The following is a 26160-nucleotide window of genomic DNA, read 5'->3' on the forward strand; positions in this document are numbered from 1 at the left end:
CATCAGGCTAAGATGAATAGACTGATCCTTGATTTGATATTGCACAGGACAATGATTCGTACTAAACCCAGAGGGTTCCTGCTGAGCCAGGGTCAGAACTGACTTTCAGAGGCGGCTACAACTTCAGTACCACTTCCTGGCTCTGGCCTCCCTGTTCAGTGCTGTCCCACATGAGTTCACAGCAAAACTACAATAGAAATCGTACTTTATTTTCACAATTCAGCTAACTATAACACATTTTAAGTCTGTTTTCTTCCCCCCTTCTTCTTTCATAATATATATATATATATATATATATAATTTTTTTTTCCTGTTTTGCCATAACTACTCATTTTCTGAATTAAAATGTATGTTTTAAGTTTTGTTTTCTTCTGTCTGTTGGCTCTGAGTCAGAGTCACAGCATGTGATGTGGCCCTTCAGCAAATGTAATGGCACATCCCTGCTGCAGTTGGTGCTACAACCATTGAGTCAGAGGCAGAGCCCAGTTTCTCAGTTCTATGAGCATCTAAGAAGGGTGCGACCCAAAGGTAGGATTGGAACCGCATGAACTATTTATGATGCAGTTAACTGTCGAACCCTTTTAACTGTAAACCCTGTTGTTATTCAGGGAAGGTTTTTAGCAATATGTGATGTTGGATTTCAGGTGGATCTCAGGTGAGTGTGGTCCAGCCTGTTCCTGGACACGAAAGCTTTAAAATGACTGACCATACATATCAAACAATAGTGGGAACTCAAGCTTAATATTATATTCGGTGATGAAACATGGGAATGTTTCTTTAAAACAGGAAACAGGTAAATGTTGGATATATATATATATATATATATATATATATATATATATATATATATATATATATATATATATATATATATATATATATAATTGTTATTTTTTTTTTTTTTTAATGACAGCAAAAAAGTGAAACACTTTAAACTGGAAGAAACCTGCACCACCATCCATTAAAAATGAGCGATGTATACTGTATGGAAAAATTAACAGCACAGCTTCAGTTAAAAATGGACATCTTCCTAAAAAGATGGAAACAGGTGACAGCATACTTCCAAGAGCCCTTGGCCTCGGTGTAATTCCCTTAGCACTGGTTTATGGGGTCATTTAAACATGAATGTGAATGTATGGACAAATGTCACAAGGGAACATGTTCTGTGTCTCAAGGGTATTTGTTTTTTTTTTATTTGGCAGTTAAAATGTATTATGGACTGGTATGTATGATGGTCGAATTTCAATGCAATTGCCTGTCAGATATATATGTAAAAAGACATTTTTCCTGTAACATAAGTGGAAGCTAATATGTGGGACACAAGTGGTGTATTGTTTTCATAAAAGTAGGTCAAGTGTTAAATCCAGGTATCATGTCAGGGGACATTGGTCGACAAAACTCAGCAGAGTAAACACGATGAAGGATGAGGATGTTGGCGACAAGGAAGACAATGGCTCGCATTCATGAAGAGGAGCGGTGCGACAAGAGGGTGATCAAGATGCCTGCAGTGCTTTGCAGAGTTTTCTCTTCTCTCTCCGCTACGAATCTAGAGTTGATTGATTTTATTTTAATGATTTCTGAGCACTCGAACAACAAGTGATTCAATTATGCTGACAACAACTAATCAAATCACACCGAGTCGTTCAATTCTAATTAAAAACAAGCAGAACTGCTGTGGCAGGTTTATAAAATGTGGGAATGACACTGGTTCAATATCAGCTTTTAGGTGATTCCTCTTGACAGACGCCAACTCAAGCTGGACACGTCGATACACCAACCGCCAAATGGGACACTGCGAAGACTGATGGTGGTGAAGCGGTGAGGAGGTAAAGCATTTGACAAATAAATGAGACGAAAATTCAACATCTTAACACTGATCGATTAAAGATCCGACCGAATTGCTGCTGATCACTGATCTGTTTATGTTCTAAATATAGTCTTTTAAAACAGACTTCCCCGCTGTGTATTGGTCTGGACTTCTGGAGAGCCTGTCACCGAAGTTCCTAAATTAAATGGAGGCAAATGCCACAAAACACTGAACTAAAATCCCATTTAGTCCAGTGTTTTGTTGCATAGTGTGCAAAAATTATTTACTCATACATAATAAATTTCAGATCAATATGTATTTATTCATTGCTCTATTTTAGAAGAACAGAAGAAATAAGATACCGGATTAGCAGAAAAATAAACAAGAACTCAGGGATAAGTATTTAAATCAACTTTAAAATTATTTAAAAAATAAAATTAAAACTGCATTGTAAAATAGCTTTAAAGAAACAATTATATATATTATATATATTGTCATATATTACTTACACTATTACTCTTTTGCAATGTACAATTCAACAACACATTTTGCAGAGTACCTGAGTCATGTTCTCTGCTGAAGAAGTTTGATCGTAAATGTTTATCAACTAAAACTTATGATGGACTCGAGTCAACGCTTGAGCAGGTTCCTCATTGCATTCATGCGATTGGCTGTGGAGCCGGTGCTCGGCAGCCGATTGGCTGATCTTGTTTCCGGGGCTCCCGTCTGCGTGTGCTCATGACGTTTCACGGTCTGCCCCGAGACAGACTGGAGAGAATGGCTGCCAGTGGAGGTTAGCGACAACCGTCTTTCGCCTGCTAATCGTGCTCGAAATACCGCCCGTAAAGTTCTAAACTTGGTGTTTGTGTGTTCGCGCCGCACAGTTTTGTTGACCGTGCTCGAGATTCGTGGCGTGTTGCGTCTCGGTGGCGTTCGAGACGACTCCTCAAAAGTGTTTCCTGTGGTGTGCGGCTACCGTTAGCCGGCTAGCTCGTGCTGCTCCCACAGCTGATGGTGTAAACACTTGTTTGTGACCAGAGACAAAGGTTGGACAAGTTGAGCTTCTAGTTGAGCTCATGGGAAGCAAAGTGTCGAATTAACCGTTCAAACTCACTGACTTCCTCAGAACGCTCGAGTATGTGTTCATGGAAGCCTTGTATCGGCGCTTCTCCTCACAGATGTTTTTAAAAGGCTGGCTAGCATTAGCCGGCTGTCTGCTAAAAGTTTAGCGTTCTTGTCAACCCGCAAACACCGTCTGGAGCAGCAGAACAGCTCAGCGCCAACTCAACATCAGACTGGTTGTAAGTCCTTTTGGGACTCCGCTACCACCTGCTGAAAGTAGGGTTTCTGATGTATCAACAGTCTTTGTCCTGTCATGAGATAAGCTAGAGAAGCGCAACACGAGGTGTTCGGCTTCATCATTGAGCTCATAGGTCACGAAGCGTGAGGTTGAGTGTTGTATGGTACTGAAGAGAAGTTTACCTGTCTGTTTAAACCCACCAGTTTCCTACATGTTGCATGTCTGTGGGATCATTTTGAACCTTGTGTTTTTTGTCGTTGTAGCTGTTTACTGTTTCCCTTCATGGTGCCCACACAACCCAGTCCTTCGTTGCTGAATGTGTTTTCATGGTACCTGCTAACTTCAATGTGATGGCCGCAATGATTTGATTTGTTGGATATAATCGATCAGCCGACTGCTGGGGTTCCAGTCCGTCGGTACAACGATCTATTCAAACTATATTTTAAGCAATTACAAAGTTAAGTTTCAAAACGGCGCAGAACACTATACAAGTGTTTACCATGTTCAGCTACAGATACAGTACAGTACAGCGCAATACCATGTTTTCACATGACATTCCGATACTGCGTCTTTGAGGGTCAGTCGGATCTGGTCGATGGATGTGAACTGCTTAATAGGACACTTTAAAACACCACAACACTGATGTTGCGCGCAACTACTTTGACAAAACATCAAGGTTTCAATGGCGTGAGTGCAACATGGTAAAAACATTAAAATAATAATACAAAATGAAAACTCTAGGTGTTTGATTCGACATCTTAAAGTCAAAAAACATGACGGCATGTGTAACTGAGGATATTTGGGTTTATGGGTCGGACTGGTTCTCTGATTCTCATTCATTGTTTAGGCTTTCCTATTAACTATACTTCAATCAGATGCCAACAAGTTCACGAACCACAAAGAGTTGATTTAACACATAACTAGTGTTAAAGACAATTTACATATGTTTTCCCCCTTTCTAACAAGTATTTACAACGCTGTAATCAGACAAGTCTGTGTTTGTCAACTACATATCACACGCCGACGAATTCACCAGTCTTTCACCATTATTTTTTATTTCCAACATGACGATCTCACAGCACGACTTTTAGTTGCTATTTTCAGGTGTGGTTTGGAATTCATGGAACTTGGTAACATCAAGATATTTGGTAAAAATCAGGACTAATGCATCATGAAAGGAGATAAAAAAAAAAAGAAATGTGTTCCCCCTAAATTTATAAAGAAAAACAAAAAAAAATGCTGATCTTATTTTCTGTCTTTGTCTTTGCAGAGGTTGGGAAGCTGTTACAAGTACAAAATGGGACGCCTCCATGCACCAACTATAATGGGGTAGATGCCGTTCATGCCTGTAACATCCTTCAGCAGCTCAAAGCCTTGTACGATGAAGCACAGCTCACAGACATAGTTGTAGAAGTGGACCATGGCAAGACGTTTTCATGCCACCGAAACGTCCTCGCTGCCATCAGCCCCTACTTTAGGTATGGGTTCATGTTAAGTGCCTTAAAACCCTGGCTTTTATTTGTATTTTTCCCCTTCATCCTCAGGTCCATGTTCACCAGCGGCCTTACGGAGAGCAGCCAGCGCGAAGTCCGGATAGTCGGGGTTGAATCTGAGTCCATGCACCTCGTCCTGGACTATGCCTACACTTCCAGGGTCACGCTCTCAGAGTCCAACGTTCAGGCCTTGTTCACGGCAGCCAGCATTTTCCAGATCCCTCCTCTGCAGGACCAGTGTGCACAGTTCATGATCAGCCGACTCGACCCGCAGAACTGCATAGGGGTGTTCATGTTTGCAGATGCCTATGGGCACCAAGAGCTGAGGGAGCGATCACAGGACTATATACGCAAGAAGGTTAGTGAAAATGATAGACATGCTAGTCATAGAAAATAAAGCAGAGATTAAACACAAAACCTTTAAACCTCACGTTAATGTGCAATAGTTGCTTGGAAGTTCTGAAAAATCAGGACGGCTTGTTTAATTTTTGGATAAACCGAAGCACTTTCCTGAAAACCCTCATCCAATTACAGTGTTTGATGATTCAATGATTCTAATGGACGGACTTCTCTGCCACTTGTGTCTTTGCTGTAGTTCCTGTGTGTCTCACGGGAGCAGGAGTTTCTCCAGATGACCAAAGAACAGCTGGTCAGTATTCTAAACAACGATGACCTAAATGTGGAGAAGGAGGAACACGTCTATGAGAGCATCATCCGGTGGCTGGAGCACGATCCCCTGGGTCGTGAGGTCCACCTGGCCGAAGTCTTTTACCAGTGCATCCGACTGCCGTTGCTCGACGATGGTTTCCTTAGCCGCATACCCGCTCCCGTCGCCTGTGCTCTGTCCCTGTCGAAGGACCCTGCTGACGTCAAGTCTCGCCTCACCGGCACCAATGGGTGCCCCCAGCGCCTGGGAATGACGGCCTCAGAGATGGTCATCTGCTTCGATGCCGCTCACAAACACTCAGGGAAGAAGCAGACGGTGCCTTGTCTTGACACAGCCACAGGGAGAGTGTTTAAGCTCTGCAAGCCCCCCAATGACCTCAGAGAGGTCGGCATCTTGGTCTCCTCGGAGAACGACATCTTCATCGCAGGCGGCTACCGACCAAGCAACAGCGAGGTCTCCATCGACCACCGCGCTGAGAGTGACTTCTGGCAGTACGAGCACGCTGGAAACCGCTGGCTGCCTCGCGCCCCTCTACTGAGAGCCAGAATAGGCTGCAGACTGGTCCACTGCTGCGGGAAGCTTTTTGCACTCGGCGGCCGGGTGTATGAGGGGGACGGGCGCAACGCGCTGAAGTCGGTCGAGTGTTACGACGCGAGGGACAACTGTTGGACGGCGGTCAGTCCGATGCCCGTGGCCATGGAGTTCCACAGTGCTGTGGAGTACAGAGACCGAATCTACGTCCTCCAAGGTACCTCAGCCACGATGGCTTTGTTTTTCACATGCACCTTTTTTTCCCACCATTGCTATTTACATTCTTCAATTCGCAAGCTGATAATTGGCGACACAAAATGTCATCCTTCAGCACAAAAAAGACATTGTTTTGAATATTTTGGCCTACTTCTATCTGTGACCTGTGTCAAACAACACATGTCAAGGTGCATTCAAGGACCACATTCTCCTCAACTCTGAAAAGAGACGGTGAAAATCTAAATTAACACTTAAAGATGAAAAAAAAAAGTGGTTCAACGTTGTTATAGTATTGAATTTTTCATACACCGTGTGAAAAACGTGGAGGACTCTCAGGTAGGATTTTGCCAAGTGACCTGCACCAGGGAGTTGGAGATTGTAGCCAAATGTTTCAACTATGTTTGAGCCTAGACCTCTTGATGTAGCAAAGTGCTGGAAATGAAATATACTTTTGTCACTTGTCTCAAGAAACCTCAATGAAGTGAGTTAACGTGATCACTAATGTTCCTCAACACAGCCTTTGCGTTGCCGCTGTGCTAGTGAGACCAGCAAGAAAGTTTAGTCTTTTCCACAAATGTAAAGTTTTGTTTTGTCCAGTATGCAGGTCCGCAGTAGGAGTGCTGTCTCTGAAAAGATGTTTTTAAAAGTATCTTATTTAAAGTCTTTTGTTGGTCTGTGCTGGCATAATACGCTTATATTGGACAGCAGATGCAACATTGTGTGTTGGACTTGCCTATAATAAGATTTTGTTCAATATATTTAAGCCGTTATGAGCAGAGTTGCTCATGTGGAAACAGTTTTTAGTTGGAATTGTTGGGAAAACTGCAGTTTCCAGACATACATTTTCAGAGGTGGAAGGTTCAATCTTGCCTTCCATCCAAATGACCTGATGAGAAGTGGAAAAGAATTGTAAATAGAAATGATGAAATGAGGATGTCAGGTGCAAGGTCTGTTAGAAGTCAGAAGGTCATCGGTGGTCAAATTCCTACGCGCCACCTCTAACGTTTGCTTGTCCACAGGTGAATATTTCTTCTGCTACGACCCCCGTAAGGACTATTGGAGCCACCTGGCCCCCATGAGCGTCCCCCGCAGCCAGGGCCTGTCCGCCCTGCACAGGAACTGCATTTACTACATCGCCGGCATCTGCAGGAACCACCAGCGCACGTTCACCGTGGAGGTGTACGACATTGAGAGGAACGCGTGGAGCCGCAAGCGAGACCTGCCCTTCGACCAGGCCACCAGCCCCTACATCAAGGCCATGCTGCTGCAGGGCAAGCTGCACCTCTTCGTCCGGGCCACGCAGGTCATGGTGGAGGAGCACGTGTTCCGCACCAGCCGCAAGAACTCTCTTTACCAGTACGACGACGACGCTGACATATGGACCAAAGTCTACGAGACGCCAGACCGCCTCTGGGATTTAGGGCGCCATTTTGAATGTGTGGTGGCCAAACTCTACCCGCAGTGTCTCCAGAAGGTTCTTTGATGCCATGTGCCTGGTGTTGCCTTGTGTTCCCACCACAAGGAGCATTTTAGTGGTAAAGTCTTAAGTTCTATACGATCAAACGGGGGTGCTTGGAAGGACTGCAGTATTTTCTTTGGGCGGCAACAACTCCCCACACTGACGCTTGCTTGAAAAACCCTTCAGTGAATCATAAGTGCAATTATACTATTTGTCTTTTTGTTGAGCCATGCTGTTAACTGGTCGGGTGATTCTCACAAACATTTAGCATGCGTGTGTGTGTGTGTGTCGGGGTGGGCGAGCGGGAGTGCGCGTTCCCCTTGGCAGATACAGATGCTGCATGTCAGCATAAAGTGAAATCTATATAGGAAATAGGTCTATAAACGATATATTCATACGGGTAACTGGTGGAATCAGAGGAGGTTGTCGGCCAAATTCAAGGATTTCTACAGCAGCTGGGTTTTATTCAGAGTGCAAGTGAATTTTTTGTCACCGTTTTTGCTTATGTGATGCTTTTAAGTTGCCGCTGTTCCTTCACAAGTGTCAAACAACTACACTACACTTTAAGCTGTTTTAAAGTTGAGCTGGGGAGGGTGTCAGACACTTCTGCTCCGAGTCCATTTGTGTTACATGCGAAGACAACTTCAATGATATGTCAGGTTTAGTTCTCCACATTGGAGTCATGCAGGCGTGCGGCAACACTAGCGAGGAAGTTGAGACCAACCGACAGTTTTACCTCAGAATTCATTGATAAGGACAAAAGGGACGTTTCAGCTGGTGGTGGAGCGCCGCCGTGACTTCTCGGATGAGTCGTGGTAGCAATAATTCCCATCGTGTTGTCGCTCTACCGGTGCAGTCTGAGTGGGTGGTGTGTGTCTGTAGCCGATTCAGTCAGCCTGGGAAATGAGCTATTGTTGAAACTGAATCTAAAATGTCTTTGTGCAATCACTATCCTCCGTCAGCGCAGCGCGTTACATGTCGTAACTTTTACCTCATTTCAAACTCTTGAGTGATTTTAATATTTTTGTGTTCACCCGGACTTGTTTTCCAATCGGTGCTGTAGCGTGTCTTAACGCTGAACCGCTCCCCTCCCCCCCACCTCCTTCACGTCACCTGGAAGCACCGGGACGGACGCTGACGGTGCTGCTTTTCAAACGCTTACTTTCCGACAATCTCGTGTAGATGGCAGCACTCGTGCGGCACCTGGTGACCTTGGCAACACCGCCGCCGCCGCCACCTCCTCGCAGCAGCCGTCATCTTTGCACTAAAGCTTTTCAGTTTGTAGTCCACACCGCAGCACGTGTCCACAACTCTTCAACTGATGTTTTTAACTGAACAGTGATCTGATAAACACTTGTCAATCAAGGGGACGGGGGGGACAGATAACAGTCAGCAGCAGAGAACTCAGGATTCTACTGAAACACACAGTACTGTATTTAAAGTTTGTGTAACATACTGTACTATAGGTTTGCTGTTCTTGCACAGTTCATTTTTCGTTTATAACTTGAATAATAGATGTGATTTTTTTTTCTTCTTTTTTTTTTCCTTTTTGTCATTTATTTAGTTAGAATGTTCCTGCTACGTCGAGTGATTTTATTTTTATGCTTGGGTAGTATTGACTTTCTCACAGGCCGATGCATTACGAGTCAACAAGCTAAATAACACATGCTATAGAACAAACATCTCTCATCCGCTCTTGTTTTTGTGTCTCTTATTTTTACTTTGCAATTTTATTTTCTGTTTGTCGGGGGGAGGGGGAGGGAGGGCTGCAGGTTATAGTAATGGTTGAGCTCAACTGTGAAATTCACATTGCACATAATTTTGAAAATAAAACTTATGAAAAGTGAATCGATTTCTCTTCTTGTTAATGGAGATGGTTTTAATGCTCGATTGTGTAACTTTGATGGAATATTCAAAAGGATTTAGCATAAATACATAAGTGTTTATATATTTTACTGGAATAATCTGTTTAAAAGGCTGTTAATAGATTCTTAATCATTTGCGATAACATGGTGAAGACGAGCAGGTTGCGACTTTGAATCCTTCAGTGGTTACTAAAGTTAATGGTTTGATCATAGATGTTATAACAGGTATGTTCTTCTGGTTAATATGTTGGACGAACAATCAGAAGATTTTATTTACTAGTTCAGGGGTGGCTAACCAGTCAGAGGCTAAGAGCCACATTGTTTTGTGTGTAGCTAAAATGAGCCACATCTCGCCTGAACAGCTGGTCACGTGACTTAGCAGCACTATAGCGGTTAAAGCACATCCCTGTGTGTCACAAGGTTGCTGGATCGCCTCCGGCGTATGTCTCTTGTGCATGTATTTTTAAAATTCATACATTTACCACGATCCTCCTGGAAATATCAAGTGGCATAGATAGAAATGTGTGCGCCATTGATTTGACGTCTCTATTTTTGGACGTGGCCCCTGCCACCAATAACGTGGCCCCTGGTCTGTGTGTGTGTGAGCCACGCTGCAGACTGGAGCATCTCATCTTCACTCCACTGAATTCAATGGACTTCACAGCGATCAACAATGAATCATAAGTGAAACACATGCCAGACCTTTAGTTTAGGGAATGACAAAGTCAAACGTGGAACTAAGTCATGTAAATGGTGTTGATCCTGGATCTGATAAGTCTTAGGACTGTGACTCACATCGGGATTGAATGTGCTCCAAGGGGCGGAGGGCTTATTGTTTATGTTTCAAAGTGAAACGCAAGTCAAATTCTTTGACCAATATTTTGATATTTCGGAATAGCTCTTACTTTTTCCTCTTATTTCCTGTATAAACCATCATCTCAACAGCAACTTGACCAAAATCGCAGCCTGTTTGGCGGCTCATTTGGTGAAGAGTCGCATGCGACTCGGGAGCCGTGGGTTGGCCAGGCCTGCACAAGTTAAACACTTTACATTTACTAGAATGAAATGACCGTCTAAAATGAAATGGGACAAACTCCTCATTGTGGAACTACTATCATATGATTCAGCTAAGTTAAGAAGCATGTGTTTATCTCCGTGGCCTATACTGCTGATTAAAAACTCGTTACTATTTATGTTTCTTATTCTCTGAAACTGTTGCAAGAGGACGGGAATGACAGTGCTGGTTGTGACGTGAGCTGCTGATGGTGGCAGAACTGGTGCAGAACTGCTGCCCCGACGACCTGACCTCTGATGGATGAATGGAGGTATAGCTACAGTTATATCGGCATTTTCATCACCCTCATTTCAATCACTTTTAAAGCCAATGTTGTGACTGTTCACATAAAAGATGACATAAAATGATGGACATTGACCTCACCATCGGGAGAGTCATCACCTTTAAATAAGCATTTCTTCCATGACTGAAATTTTCACGTTTGGAAGCAATAAGTTCAAGTACGTCTTTGTACATTTGGAATAACAAGATTTCCAAAAGGCATGGCAGGTTTAACTGAATCTGTTCGCTCATTTGTGCTGACAGACATTTCAATATCAAATGTCTTTTATATTTACTGAGCTGTACTGGTTGTTGTTTTGCCGCCACATCTTTCATGACGGCATTTTTCTCTTTCTTCAGGCAGAAATTTGGCGGAGTCATGTCAAATAAATAAAACGACATTGAAAATTACGGTCGCATACTTACGTAACCAGACGTCAGCTACGTCGAATTATGTATAAATAATATTACAAGCTCATGAAACGAGTACAGTGGCGACTGACACGTCAGAAGCACAACCAAGCGCGGCCCCACATTTGAGGATTTTAAAGACGCTCAAATTGAAACAGGCAGCGAGCGGGGACCCAAAAGGCCACCGCGTGTCACGTGACCGGCCGACGACGGAACAGGCGGAAAGTTTGTGCTCAGACTTCAGTAGCGTGAAAGGCGGCGTGGACGCTCAGTGAACGGTAAGGTGCCTCTTTACCGTGGCTTCTTATGAATTACGTCACCTTTGTGGTGCTCTCTGATGGCGGCGTTTATCCACGTGGACGCCTTTTTTTTATGAGAATCCGCCGCGTGGCTGCTTCGTCTACGGTTTTGAACAAAACAAAAAAACGTGTTGAGTTCCAGCCAATAAATCATCCATCTGTGTGTGTGTGTTCTCTTGTTGTTTTTGTTTGCTAGTTTGAACAGCGGTTGTCACTCTGAGACGTTCGTGCTTCGAAAAATTCCGAAAGTTGTGAAAGGAAACTGCCAGTTAAACCTGCTGGTTCAGCGTTTTATCAACGTTCCAGTCTTTATTTACAAACCCTTTGAATACATCTAAACATACGCGCTCTGTCATTCTTGAGAAAAAAATGTCTGTGAAAGCTTTCAATCGTTTGGTATTTCACTTTACAAGACTGAATTAAAACTGGTGCCAAACGAGATACCGCCGTGTGATGATGTTATCTGAACGATAAGGAATCAATTTGATACTCGTTATCGATTCAACATCGACCATTATTGCCGTTTTATCTGGCTGACACACACACACACACACTGTGTTGCTCCAAGTTACATAAGGAGCCACAGACTTTACACTCCAGCAAATATGGCAGGGAAACGCTCGGAATACAGGGTTATATAAAACTACTGTGAGCAAAATGTAATGTACTCATGAGCCGAATAACCCCCAAACAAATTGACACTGGTGTTGATACAGTGAGTAAGGTCATTTAAACTGTTGCATAATGTAAATACCAATCAATATCTCAAAGTCAGACGTGTAACTGTTTCACGTGCAAACACTGAAAAATGGACCCAAGTCTGCTCTCAGGGTCAAAAATATTGTGAATGATTTTCCGGCTCTTTTGTCAAGACTTCCCAGGAAGAACACGTCCCGATCTGATCTGCCCTGATTTTACATCTGTTGCTGATTTTTTTTTTATTGTTACTTTGTTTTAGTTTCAGGATTCAAGCCCAGGTACAAGCTTGGAAAATAGTTTTGGAAAAGTCTAGTTGTGGGATGAGGGACAGACCTGATGTACGAAACAAGAACAGAGCGCACAAGAGCGTCTCATGAAGCCTGTTCTATTCTAGTGGAGATGATAATTCATTTCAGTTTTAATCGAGGATTGTCCTATGATGAAATGTGTTTGACCTCTGACCTCATCAGCTGCCTTTATGGCCGTCCTCACCTGCTCTGACCGTCCTGTCTCTCCACAGCACCATGCCAGCTGTGTCAACAGACTCCCTGGACTACAAGCCTCTGGATGGCGGCTGGGGTTGGGTGGTGGTCTTCGCCGCTCACATCTCAATCGGGTTCGCGTACGCCACCCCAAAAGTCCTGGCCATTTTCTTCAAGTCCATCCAGCGAGACCTCGACGCCAGCTCCAGTGACATCGCCTGGATTTCCTCCATCATGCTGGCAGTCATGTACGCAGGCGGTGAGTGGATGCTGTTCCTTAGGCCGACTGCAAACAACGGGCCTGGGGTAGACGCTTGGTTGGATTAATGAATTTGCTGGATTCTAAAGCCCTACTTTGGCTACCATATGAATTTTAAGCCTTGTCATGAAATCACAGGTGTTTTACTGACATGAAAGCGTTCAATGCGCTGTTTTCGCCCGTTTCAGCCACTGCTTCCAGAAGCTCCGCCTCCACAGTCGCTCTCAGCTGCGAGGCAGCATGATGCCCGTTCAGAACGTCACTTCGTTTTCATTGGTAATCAGCCTCGACACTGGACCCCATTTCAAAACTGTCACGTTTTTATTAGTATTCAGCTGCATTCCTGGGAGTCCGGTTGTCTTGAGGTTTCTACTCTGCAAAGGCAGTTTTTCTGTAAGTGGACAGCTTCAGTCGAATACGACAATAATTGGAAAATAAGGTCAATATTGGCATGATCAGAGAGCCTGGTGTGCAGATAAAGGTTGTTCCTTAGAGCTCAGACGAAGATAGATAAAAATGATCGACCGAGTCAACAGTCCAGTGTCAAGTCAGTCACTATTGATGGATTATTTAAGCTTGTTGTCACACATGAGCTCATGAGACATGGACGTCTTGTGTAGTCGTCTTTAGCTTTTGTTGTGCGTGTTGTCTTGACTGGTTTAAACCTTTGGCCGCCGAAGGCGCTACATTGCAACAGGCAGCATTTAAACAAGCCAAACTTTACTGAGCAGCATTTGCGGGGTGTTCTTCTTTTGGAGTTTTAGAGCAATGGACACAGAGACGAGCGAGGTTGTGGATGCATCGCAGAGAGCATGAAAATTGGTGCTGATTCTGAAGAGGAATACAGTGGTACCTCGGTTTTCGAACGTCCTGGAATTCGAACAAATTTCGAGATTTATTTGCTTTGGATTTCGAACGAAAATACAGAACTCGTACGCCCCCGAAAAAGCCGGAAAAAACATAATGTGCGCGGACCGATCAGATGACCCACGACGCGCTTTTTTTATTGTGTATAACGCAACCTCTGTATGCAGACGTGTCCCGTTAGCTACATTCACTGACTGATGACAAAGCTATTTAGTAAATGCTAGCTGTTGCTAACCTCCAATTCCTTTTCCAAACCAGGTGGTTAACTAGACTCGCACACATTGGCTCATTACCACTTCCATACACATGAATGTTGATTTTTGGTTTGTGTACCTTTTGAAACAGGACCAGGTGTGTACAGCGAGCTGAATCTTTGGGGATCATAGATGAGGTTGTCTTCTTGCTGCTGAGTCATAGTGGTATGAAGGTCTAATCCAGCCCATGGTAAAGTTTAGTCTCGCATCACAAAATCAATATTTGCATCCACATGCTAATTTTTTACGGGGCTAAGCCAAGCCAAACAGGGTTTGTTGAATGGGATAAACCTCTTAGTTTGCAGTCTGCCCAACAGAACGCCACATTCCCGACTCTGGTGTGGTTGTCGGAGTTGTCTTATTCTTCTTTTGCTGAAGTTGTTTCTTAGAGATATTTTGGTCATTCATGAGTTAGCGAAGAAGGTTTAGCTTCAGGTCTTCAGGTTCAGGCTTGAATCCTCAGTAGCAGATTGTATTCACTGAGAATGTCTTTCATTGTGTTGCCTTTCATTGTGTAATATAGTAATAAGAGAAACACTGTGTTCCGTTGGACTTGATGAAACTGTATCGTTCACTTGGCGAGCAGAAGCTTGAGGCTGATTTAGTCTTTATGTGCAGCTGCCACTAGGAGGCGTCAACTTCATTGCTGAAAGAAGAATTTAACAAGTGTAACTCATCAAATACAGTGGTACCTCGGTTTTCGAACGTCCCAGACTTAAAAAATTTCGAGATTTTTTTTGCTTCAGATTTCGAACAAAAATCCAGAACTGGAACGCCCCCCATAAAAGCCGGAAAAAAATATAACGTGCGCGGACCAAACAGCTGACCCACGACGCGCTTTGTCATTGTGTATAACGCAGCCTCTGTATGCAGACGTGTCCCGTTAGCTACGTTTACTGACTGTTTTTTCTTCATATTGAGGTGTAAAACCTTTCCTGTCTCCACACTGGACCGTGGTAGAGTGTCACAGGTGCTCACTCTCCACACCTCCGAGGCTGGAGCGTGCACTCCAGGGTTTGATGTCCTGTTGTGGGCTGGAGCTGGGACAGGGATGAGGCGAGTCTGGGACAGAGCGTGAGTTGGTTTATGACTTTGTCACAGCCAAACTGCACAGAAGCGCACATTCAGAGCTGGACACGCACCGGGCACCTCTTCACTTCTGGAGAGACGTCACTCACTCGGCAACCCCTCCCACATGCAGCGGCCACACACATAGAGGAACAGCGCACCTGCAGCAGACACTCTACATTCACTCCTACAAAAGACTATTTTAAGGCTTGGAACGCATTGTTTCTGTTTCTTTTCATTGTAATGGGAAAAATCCATTCAGATTTCGAACAATTCGGTTCTCGAACGGCCGTCTGGAACGGATTGTGGTCGAGAATCGTGGTACCACTGTGTGTAACCAAAGTCTCAGAACATTCTTGCTGCAGTATTAACAAAGCAACATTATTCTGCAGTATCCGCATCATATCACTAGGCGTCGCACTCCAGACCTCTGTTCACGCTGTGGACCTCATGTTGGAGTCTTTTGTGGCCCTTCAGCAACCTGTATCGTTAGCTCGGATGCTAACCGACTATCACATTTTTATCTGGCTACAACTGTAAAAAGTTCCTTTAACATATGAGTTACCATGAAGACCTCAGCTTCCGTCCTTCTGAAAATCAGTGGCGCAGCTCTCGATGCTGGATAAACCGAAGTCAGGTGAGGAACACGCTCACACATTTCCTCTTAGCAAACGCCACGTGTCATGTGAAGTCAATCACGCTGTTATATAGTTTCAGGTCAGATGACACACGGGTTGTGTTCATTATGGAGAAACGTGACGTTAATAATTCCATTCCAATGAAACGCCACTGTGAAGGATTAAAACGGAACAGAAATGTCTTGTTTCGTCACTCATATTTGATCTCTATGAAGTTGCTGGATGCTCAGCTTCTTGTCATCACATGACTGAACATGTGATGCTTGGGGTTAATGTATTTTAATGCGCTGCTTTCTCATTTGCAAGTGGGGTTAAATACTCCCGTGTGGCTTTTTCACCGCAGTTTTGTCACCATGAGACAGCGTGACAAGTCATTTTAGAATTTAAAAAAATGTTCGTCATTGTAAAGTTAACTGTAAGTTAGACTCAAAAACTCAACAGTTGATGAGAAAGATGGTCATAAACACCAGTAAATCACACAATGACATTTAAAGAGACCAAAAACAAGTTGCAGGGGAAAGGGTTGGTGCATGTATGTACCATTGTATTCCTTGTTTCAAATTCCGAATAGTGCTTTATTTTGGAATTTTTCCAGGAGTACTTTTACCTTTGTCTACTGATTTCCTGTATGAACGATCGTCTCAACTGCCTTGACTCGTGACAACAAATAGAATTCTGTCCCATTTCTAGTGGCACAGTTCAGTGGCTCTGCAACTTGGTGCGAGGAAACATTTTGTTAACCAGTCAGTCCTGATCCCCATAGGGCTGTGTATTGGCAGGAAACAGGCGATACAATATGTATCTTGACGTGAGCATGAAGGTACGGTTTATCATAGTGTATCGAGATAATATGTGTAATGTATAAAGGAATATTTGTAAAGAAGAGCCATTGTTTTAAGGGAATAACAGTGTACGGAAAACTAACAATATTACTTCCAAAGTTGTCTGAGTAGCACCCCCTTGTTCCACATTAGCTGTGGCGCTACATTAGCTGTGGCGCTACATTAGCCGTGGCACTGAGCTCACGGGTTTATTGTGTCCCATCACTATTTGATTCTAGCGTGGCGCATCTGACCAGTGGCACAGCTCATGTATTTCCCTTTGAATGCCGCAAATGTGGATGTTTTCTCTTCAGGTGTGGTTAGCTAACGTAGGCAGGCTAGTGTCTACCATATTTGTGTACAACTTGGTGAATATAAACATTTCAGTGTAAATTGTTTTGATGTGAAGGTCCTCTGGGAGTTTGATTGATTACTGAAGAAGAAAAAAACACTAGGTTTGTTAAACAATACTTGGTGTTTCTGGTTGAACTTGGTTCTCCTTCAAAGGTGCGAATGGCAGCTAATGCTGATCCACCACAGTTTGCCTGCTTCTCTGTGCCTGGTGGCTCATTACCGTAAAACCACCAGATAAAGAAGCCATTTGTGCCCAGTGAGCTCCACATGTTGCTTGTTTCAGACCATCGTCTGTTCTTAAATAGAGTTGCTCTCGTGTTTCTGGCCAAAGTTTGCACCATGCGTCCTGGTTCATGTCCTCGGGAGTGGAATTGTCACAAGGTCATGTGAGGGAGTGCGCACGGGCCTATGCCATGACGAGGAGTCAAAGAATGTCTGGTTTATTAAAAGTATAACACCAGTTCCTCAGATGCTCTTTTCAAGGTGAGAAGGCTGAACTGGTGAAATATTTCCCTCCACTGTCGCGCAGGCATGAGACTTCATCATGTTGTCCTTGACGGGGTCTCGCAATGTCAGCAAGAGGAGCAGGGAATATATCAGAGGAGGCCGCGGCACACCGGGGTCTGACGTGAGGGTCCCGCGGGAGACGCGTGACAGCTTTTCCTCCAAACCTCTGACTCGATGAGTCCCCATGATGAAGTTATAATGGAGGTGCGATTGGTGGCAGGGGGTGGGATCCCCTTTTGTGACACGAGTGCAATGAGAAATGTGATCCTTGTTTGACCCTGCTACCATGTGGTAAACGCTATGAGCAATGGGGTGTGTCCAGTATACTGGACGAAATATGACACACACACACACACGGAGAGAAAAAGTGTCACACTCAACTTCCACTGAGCGCTGAAGTTCTGCTGATGATCTCCTTTTTAGTCAGGATGGGAAAGAAAAAACATCAGTCTGTTATCAGTCTGCACTTCCTGCGTTTGTTCCTTGAAAATTGTTTTTTCCAAATCCATCCATAATAAGTGACTTTGAAAACATAACCTCCCTGTCAGCAGTAATAACACCCATTACTTTAGTACAGAACACTTATTATAGCTGTGAGCTAATATTATGTGCAATAAAACTATGTGATACTTGCAAGATCTGGTTCTATAGGCCATAGCAAAAATTTGTTTAATATTCATCACTTCAAGTATGAATACAATATAGTGCCGTTAAGTATCGTGATATTTCAGTGTAATGATGTTTTGTTGCGCCACCTAGCAGAAACTGTAAGAAGCATTGTCCTCAGCGTGTTTGTACGTGCTAATGGTAACATGCTAATAACAGAAACCAGAAGGTGACAGGGGCAAACCTGCTCCTCAAAAAGGTCCAAGTTCAAACCCGCTGATTTTTTAGGTGATTCAGCGCTGTCCACTGTTTCTGGCTAAGAGATGCTTTCAGATACCTCCTCCTCCTCTTGTTTCCCAGCAGGGGTCTCCACATAGAGTCACGTCGTCTCTCAAACACAATTGGGACGTCAGTTACTGCCGTGGTTTCTCACCCACTGGAAGGTTGTCAGATGTGTGGCCTCTCAGTTCCAGCTTGATGGATGTATCTGCCTTCTCCTGCGTGGAGTCATTAGAATAAACACCAGAGATGAAGGACGTGCTCATTACGTCAACATGCTACTGGGTCCTGGTTCAATGTCGCCCTCCAAGGTGACGGATCAAAGGGTGACGTACTGTTTAATTGCTGATGGATTTAGCTGATTGGAGAATGTTCTCCATCACCAGCTGTGGTGCCCATCAATCGCTTCCTTTTTTAATGCCAAATAAAAACCAACCATCGACTCTGTCTCCTCCTTTCAGGGCCTATCAGCAGCATGTTGGTCACTCGCTTTGGAAGCCGGCCGATCGTCGTGCTGGGCGGACTGATGTGCGCCGTCGCCATGGTAACGGCTTCTTTTGCCAACTCCATCGCCGCCCTCTACATGTGCATCGGAATCATTGGAGGTAGGGAGCCACCTGAACTCTGCTCAACTCTAGCTTATTAATGTCTATGTTGTCCAGTTTAGTGGGGATCGATTTGTCAGTGATATTTCAGACCGATAATTGTTCTTGGAGTTGATCAGTGCATGATTGACAGTCTTGGACTTCAAGAAACTAAGAAACAACTTTATCTTGTTTCTTGAACTCATGCTGCCACATTGCCCTCTGATGCCCTCTCATCTCCAAAAACAAGCACACCCTCCATCCATTCAAGCGCTGGGATCAAACTAGGGCTGCAACTAACCATTATTTTCTTTGTCGACTAATCTATTCATTTTTTTTTTCTCGATTAGTCGACTAATTGCGATTACCTTTGTTTGGACCTATTTTCTATTTCTGTTTAACCTAAAGTTGCTTAAATCATGTAACAGTGATACTCAGACACCATACATTAAACAAGTATATTAAAATAATGACACGTAATCCAGGAACACATATCAACCCTGTGAAGCATGAAACAGTTGACACAGAGCTCTAGTTCTTTAAAACTGAGGTTTATTGGTCCTTGAGAAGAATTTGAAATCATCACTTTACACATATGTGTCCCATATAAAATATCTGATCAACGTCCACATCAAAAGGTCTTATTTGAATAATAACCTAAAACCATGTGTTCGGTGTTGCTCCCTAGTTCAGTTCTGGTTATTAGGAGGAGGAGAGAGACCGTGGACACTTTGCTACAGCTACAACTTACAACAAGTTAGCTCCGTGCTAACCAACATGCTAGCTGTTAGCTGGAGGGTGTGTGGTGTCACAGACCAAACACAGAACACTCTTTCATCACTCTACCATGGGGTTGAAGGGGTTTGCTCATCCTTGAGACGCGTTATCTTTGCAAAAAAAACCCACTTTTGAACACCACGACCCGTCGCCGCACAAACTCCTCGGTGACTGTGACTGAGGCGGTCAGTCGGAGGTGGTGACGCGGAGCCTGGGGCGCGCTGCCACGGTGGCCAGTTGGAGTCCGACCTCAGTCAGGAACCAATCAAAGGAACAGAAATGAACATATCTTAATCATTCCAGAGAATGTGATATTGGCCAGTCGGCCAGTTCTTGTGTGGCCCGTGTGTGTTTACACCAACAGCAACACGGCGCATCGACCCACAGACCAAGATGTCGACGAAATTTTGTTGTCGACGTTGTCGATGACATCAACTAATCATTGCAGCCCTTGTTCAAACATAGAGGTGTCGCAAAAGAGGAGCACGGCATGTGTGCGCACACTAGCTGGTGAAGTTTCACGTCCTAGTTAGACCATTGTGACTACACCAAACAGGAAGGAGTCATTAAGTTTGGATCTCGTTGATGAGCTCTGTGTCATCGCCGGCCTTCATCACTTTTATCGTCTTGCATCCGGACGAATAGGTTGGGTTGCCAGCTGTGCGACTCTCTCCCCCCCCGAGGTGCCTGCCCTCACTCCAGGGGTGCGCTCAGACCCCCAAAGGGACCTGGACCAAAGCGGTAATTAAGACAGATCCATCCTTTATCCCAGAGAGCGCGGTCTCCACTGCCCTCGCCACTGTCCCGTAGGCTGCGATCATGGCTGTCACGTTGGGGGTTGCCTGGCACCCAGAGAGGCTCATTACCCTGCCAAGGACTGCGCTGAAGGATTAATAGTCCCAGCAGGGGGCAGGGCAGGTGCGTGGCGCTCGGAGGGGCCTGTGCCCTGCTCTCCTCCCCACTGATACTCCGGGCAAAGTGTGGAGTGAAATGAAAGGCTCCCCATACATGTCTCGGGGTTCACACAACAGCAAACATGAAAAAGTCCTGGGCACTTTAAATGGTTATTTGAGGACCCAAAACATTGTGAAGATTGTTATTGTGCGCCGCGTTTGTTTCAAACTTGTGATGCAACTGTGAGTACAGAATGGACTACTTCAGTGTTAGGATCAGCTGATGAATTGTTGAGTGACAGAAATACTGGGCATCGAGGTCGCCATTTCCAAGCATCTTTAGGAAAATGCTACTATTCAAAGTGACAGTTTTCTGACCTGGACAACTCTTTCCTCGCCAACAGGCTTCGGCCTCGCCTTCAACCTGAACGCCTCGGTCACCATCATCAGCAAGTACTTCCTGGTCAGGCGTCCACTAGCTAACGGCCTAGCGATGGCGGGGAGTCCGGTCTTCCTGGCGTGTCTGGCCCCTCTGAACCAGCTCCTGCTCAACAACTACGGCTGGAGAGGAAGTCTCATCATCTTCGGCGGCCTGATGCTAAACTGCTGTGTCGCCGGCAGCCTCATGCGACCCGTTCTTCCTGGAAAACCTCCTGCCCAAATGCCGAAAAAGGAGACGGATAGCTGCGACAGAAGAGCCCAGGCAAGCAGATGCCTTAAGGGCTTCTTGGATTTGTCCCATTTCAAGGATCGCGGTTTTGTGATTTACGTCATCGGAAACGTTTTCTTCTTTTTCTGCGCCTACGCTCCGATCTTGTTTATGTCCTCGTACGCCATCAGCCGGGGCGTTGAGGAGTATTCGGCGGCTTATCTTCTCTCCATCATGGGCTTTGTAGACATGGTGGTCCGACCCACCACCGGGCTTGTTGCCAACAGCAAGTGGATCCGACCCAGAGTGCAGTACCTGTTCAGCTTCGCCGTGCTCTTCAACGGCGTGTGCCACCTGGTCTGCCCACTGATGCACAGCTACGGCCTGCTGGTCTTCTACACCGTGATGTTCGGCGTCGGCTTCGGGATGGTGTTCGCTCTCGTCTTTGAGTGTCTGATGGACCTGATGGGGAACCAGCGCTTCCCCAGTGCTGTTGGGCTGTTCACCATCATCGAGTGCTTCCCCATGCTGCTGGGACCTCCTGCCGCAGGTAACCGCACTGCAGACCCACACGTGTAGTGACTCGCCTGCTGATTCCTGCACTCACTCACTCACAACATGAAACATCTCCATTTTAAAGCTCATCGCTATTTGGCACTTTGACCCAAACAACCCATTCATTATCTTCCAACTTGTTTTAATGAGCCATAACTGTCGCTGGTTCGGGTCGCACCCTGCTCCGCCGGGCTCATTTAAAGTGGTAAATAAAAAGCCTCATAGTCAACGCGCCCATCCAGAGGGCGCCGTCATTAGACCACCCCAAATCTGGGGTCAATCCCATCAGGGTGCAGCAGAGGTGAGCAGCAGTAATTATCCTCCGAGCTCCGGGTGTTTGTGTGAGGCTGGCTTCAAACCGTGGACGCCACAGTGCCGTGCCTGCAGCACCGTCAAGCAGCCAGAGCATCAGGAACAAGCCACCCGCCAGATGGATGTCATTACAGTTCAGCTAATCCAGGAGTGTCATAATGAGGGTGGTGGTCATTTACCAGATGAGGACTATCAATCAGAGCGCACGTCCACGGGGATTACGCTGACCCTGCTGCTGCGTCACAACCTGAGATGTGGGGGAGAAGTTTGCTCAGAAGCAGGAAACAAAAAAAGGACTAGCCCATTAACCAAAGAATAGAAACCTGGTTGTGAGTGCATTTTTCTTCTGTAAGCAAGCAAGTATTCAACTAACAGAGGAGTCAGAAGTACCAACAGTGCTGGTCTTGAGGTGTGTCGCATCACATTTGACATTTTGTAATGCTTGTTGTGACACGGGCACCTGAGGAGTCGTTGGTTCCCGGCGACCATAACAACTTCAAAAAAAAGTCCTCGGTCAGCAGGGGGCAGCGCTAAATTTGGTGAAGAGTCAGCATGACAGAGCCGAGGCAGAATTGTTGCCCTTTATCCACTGAGGAAGTCCACTAAAGCAACAAATGATTAGGATGGAGTTGTAAGTGCTACCATCAGCTTCTCTGCCATTTCCCTCCATTTCCCCCTCACTGCATACGACACCATAATATCAGGGCTCTGATAGATTAGCAAGCGTCACCTGGGTACAGATTTCTCACTTCATTTGTTGCCCCAAACTTGTGCATCCCCTTATTGTATTGCGGTACTTATTTTCTGCACGTACAGTACAATCCTGTCAACCTTTGCCCTGTTTCCCCCTTGTAAATACAAGGAAGAAGTTGAACTGTCGGTGACCTAATTTAAGTGGGCTGAAAAAAGACAGAAGCCCCATAATATCAATGTGAAAAAAAAAAAAAAACAGTTAGCAGTGGGAAAATATTCATGTTCATTTCAGTCTTGTCAAATGTGTGTGAATTGCATTTGATATTTCATGACTGATCTCTTTGCGTTTTGTAACGTTGCTTCTGATGCAATACGTATAGTGTGAGCAACATTTTGTCTCGCAGTCCACAGAGATGGAAAAGGAGCAGTGTAACATCCGTTCAGCCCAGTATTCCCATGCATGGTTTTGTGTAACTGTGAATGCCATTGTCTGTCATGTCCTCTATGTTATGTTACTGTCAGCCTTAACCCAATGGACACATGACACACAACCTAAGTTGTGTCAAAGTCTGCCATTGAAAATCTTTCCTTTCAGCTTCTCCCTTCAGCGGTGGCCACAGCGGATCATCCTCCTCCATCTCCCCCTGTCCTCTGCTTCCTCTTCTCTCAAACCTACAAACCTCATGTCCTCCCTCACCACCTCCATCAATCTCCTCTGTGACCTTCCTCTCCACCTTCTGCCTGGCAGATCCAACCTCAACATCTTCATCTACCAATGTACTGGCTCTCTCTCCTCTGTACATGTCCAAACCATCTCAGTCTAGCCTCTCTGACTTTGTCTCCTAAACACCTGAGCACATGCTATCCCTCTAAAATGTTGGATAAAAACCTTTGGTCATAAAAAAGTGAACAAGATTGCACAATAATAAACAAACTAAATATAAAACTGAAAACTCCACAAACACAAAGTCACAAAATAACTGCCAAAGAAAATGAAAACCTTACAGTCAACAGTAGAAACTGAAGGAGCCGCGGTGTAGTCGTGTGTTCACCAGGTTTGTCGCGCCCTGGAAGAGTCCTGTCAGCTGTACAGCTGTGTCCTCTGAAGAGCTCCTCACATTGGCTTCTGTGGTCCACAGGTCGGATGGTGGACATGTACGACTACAGGTACTTCTACCTGATGTGTGGTGCTGTGACCCTGACCGGAGGAGTCTTCCTCTTCATCATGAACTTCTTCAACTATCACATGCTGGACAAGGAGAAGAAGAGGAGAGCGAGCGGTGGCGGGAGTCGAGGTCACGAGATTGTCGCCGAGGCAGAAGTGGGAAAGGAACTCCAAGACGCTCCGAACCCGGAGGAGGAAGTGAAACCTCAAGAGCAGGACATTCCCATGAGCGAGCACGAGAAGAAGGGCAACGGAGTGTCTGTGTAGCTCTGTGAGTCGGACCAAAAAACTTGAACTCCTCAGGTTATTGAGACTGAAGGTCACTGGAGCTCAGGTGATTCCACTTGGGCTGCACAGCACTGAGACTGTTACTGCTGAGTCAGCAATGGCCTCTTGTTTAGAGTTTGTGTTTAACTATTCCTTTCGTTTCCTTTGATACAGACACAGTAACATAAATCAAACAGGATTTTAGACTATGTTTTTGAAGTGGACCTCCACTTTTTGTGTTTAAAAAAAAACCTACCGGCAAAGATTTCTTAAAATTGAAGGTGAACCTTTGAGTCATGAAGGAAGTTCTAGAAAGTCCTGTCTTGACATCATGGAGGGCCATTATCTACTGTAAATGTCAGGTGTGCCAGTGTGCACAAACACCTGTTTATCGACCTTCTAAAGGCTGGGGGTGATGGTGTTTTTGTTGTTTCCCCCTGGTGCACCCTCAGTTATTGGGAGCCAAAGATGCCAAGAAACTCATAACTACTCCAGCAGCTCATAGGCTTTCTGTCGGTTTTCACAAACTTTGTTAAACGTTTCAAGCTCACCTGCAGTTTCTTCCCACAAAAGAAAGTTGAAGAAAAGTCACCAAATATCTGGACATAACATGCCATGAAAAACCGCCACAAGGTTGACATGGCTCCTTAAAGTTCCTTTGTGATGGGCAGCTTTTAAATCAGCAGACACGCGTTTCTTTCATCATGAAGGTGTTTCAAACCTTTCAGTCGAGTCTGACTCCGTCATGGACGACTTTAACCGGCTGACGCTCAGTCTGCTGCTCGCTATTGTCGCTAGCATCGCGACAAAAGAGCACGGATGAGTTACATGCGCTGAAGTTTGTGTTTTGTTTCCCAGAATTGTGCAGCTGAAGGTGCGCCGACACGAAGACTTGTTTATCAAAAGAGTATTTACTGCTGGGAGCGCAGCACGTTGTTGTTAGAGACATGGAAATGATGTAAAGATGTATGATGCTGTGCAGCCTGAGGCCCTGTCAAAAAAGTTTCTTTTTTTTGTACTCTGAAAACAATAGTTCACTACATTCGTCCATGTTTAAGTGTTTTGCACTTTTATCCTGCATTTTATTGATCAGAGGCCTCGAAAGACACCTCAGGGGATGAGATTTATGATGTTAACCCTCTCTGCCTGTAGTAACATTCAATTCTGCAAATGGAAAGCTGAAGTTTTTACCTCCTCTTATTAACTTCTTAAATTATTTTTTTTAAATTCAACCAGTGTTTGAGCTGATGTTTGGGACTGAGTCGACCTGCTGTAGAAGGACAGAAACCGTTGTTTGGGTTTACTTTTTTGTAGTCATTTTTAAACTTTTTTGAGTAATTTTTTTCTGTTTTTAAAAGTAACTTATTTTATTCTTTTTTTTTTATTCAATCGATTTTTCTTTTTTTTTTCCTTGCAGATGAATTATCTTGCTTGTTAAGGGTGTTTTTCCAGTGTCTTCATCATTCAGCATAAATTGGAGTCCAAAAAACATGGTGGAATGAAACTGGCATGAAAACCATTGCACAGAAAATAGTAATAATGAGCACAAAAAAACTTGGCTAAATGACCCTGAAAAAAGGTTAGGTTTTCTTTCCTTCAAGTGAACACAATGTGCCTCTGTAACGTTGTTTTAAAATGCATGATTCAGTGAATCGACAGTATTTTAATGCTACTGATGACTGAAGAAACGGTTGAATTTAAATTAAAATCCATGCGCTTTTATTGTGTTCTACTGTGTATTGTTCTGAATTCCACCCCCGCAGGTGCACTTTTTAAACGTTACATCTCACTGATGACGTCTTTTAGATCCACTTCCGACACATGAATAAAAGTATTCATTCAGCACACCATTTTCACAGCAAGTGCTTATTTCTACGAAAGTCTCTTCAGTCTATTCAGAAAATACTTGACGTCTTTGACTGATACACCATGTCTTCATGCACCGAAATGACACTTGGTGAATCAAACAGGTCTGAACTGCGGCAGCTGACTGAAACACATTACAGTGAAGACCTGTGTTATATTCGAGATGTACTTTTGAATTTTT

The 26160-nt window shown here is 44.6% G+C and overlaps 2 protein-coding genes across 3 annotated transcripts; both read left to right on the plus strand.

The window, feature by feature from the left end:
• The first annotated feature begins 2552 nt into the window (after positions 1-2552).
• kbtbd8 (kelch repeat and BTB (POZ) domain containing 8) lies at positions 2553-9247 on the plus strand. The gene is made up of 5 exons (XM_053869294.1): positions 2553-2600; positions 4378-4585; positions 4652-4958; positions 5196-6015; positions 7034-9247. Exons 1-5 carry the CDS (start codon positions 2585-2587, stop codon positions 7495-7497), a joined length of 1815 nt encoding a protein of 604 aa, XP_053725269.1. The 5' UTR covers positions 2553-2584; the 3' UTR covers positions 7498-9247.
• A 2030-nt stretch (positions 9248-11277) lies between these two features.
• LOC128760478 (monocarboxylate transporter 2-like) lies at positions 11278-25950 on the plus strand. Of its 2 annotated transcripts, XR_008414835.1 has the most exons (6): positions 11278-11363; positions 12604-12824; positions 18680-18823; positions 20877-21671; positions 23821-24180; positions 24972-25950. XR_008414835.1 is itself a non-coding variant. In XM_053867910.1 (5 exons), the coding sequence occupies exons 2-5, from the start codon at positions 12608-12610 to the stop codon at positions 24111-24113; spliced, it is 1449 nt and encodes a 482-aa protein (XP_053723885.1). In that variant the 5' UTR covers positions 11278-11363; positions 12604-12607; the 3' UTR covers positions 24114-25950. The 2 variants fall into 2 exon arrangements, 1 of the variants encoding a protein (XP_053723885.1); XM_053867910.1 differs by having other exon boundaries at positions 23821-25950.
• Positions 25951-26160: the final 210 nt, after the last annotated feature.

The sequence above is a fragment of the Synchiropus splendidus genome, chromosome 6 (genome assembly GCF_027744825.2).
Source record: "Synchiropus splendidus isolate RoL2022-P1 chromosome 6, RoL_Sspl_1.0, whole genome shotgun sequence".
Lineage (NCBI taxonomy): Eukaryota > Metazoa > Chordata > Actinopteri > Syngnathiformes > Callionymidae > Synchiropus > Synchiropus splendidus.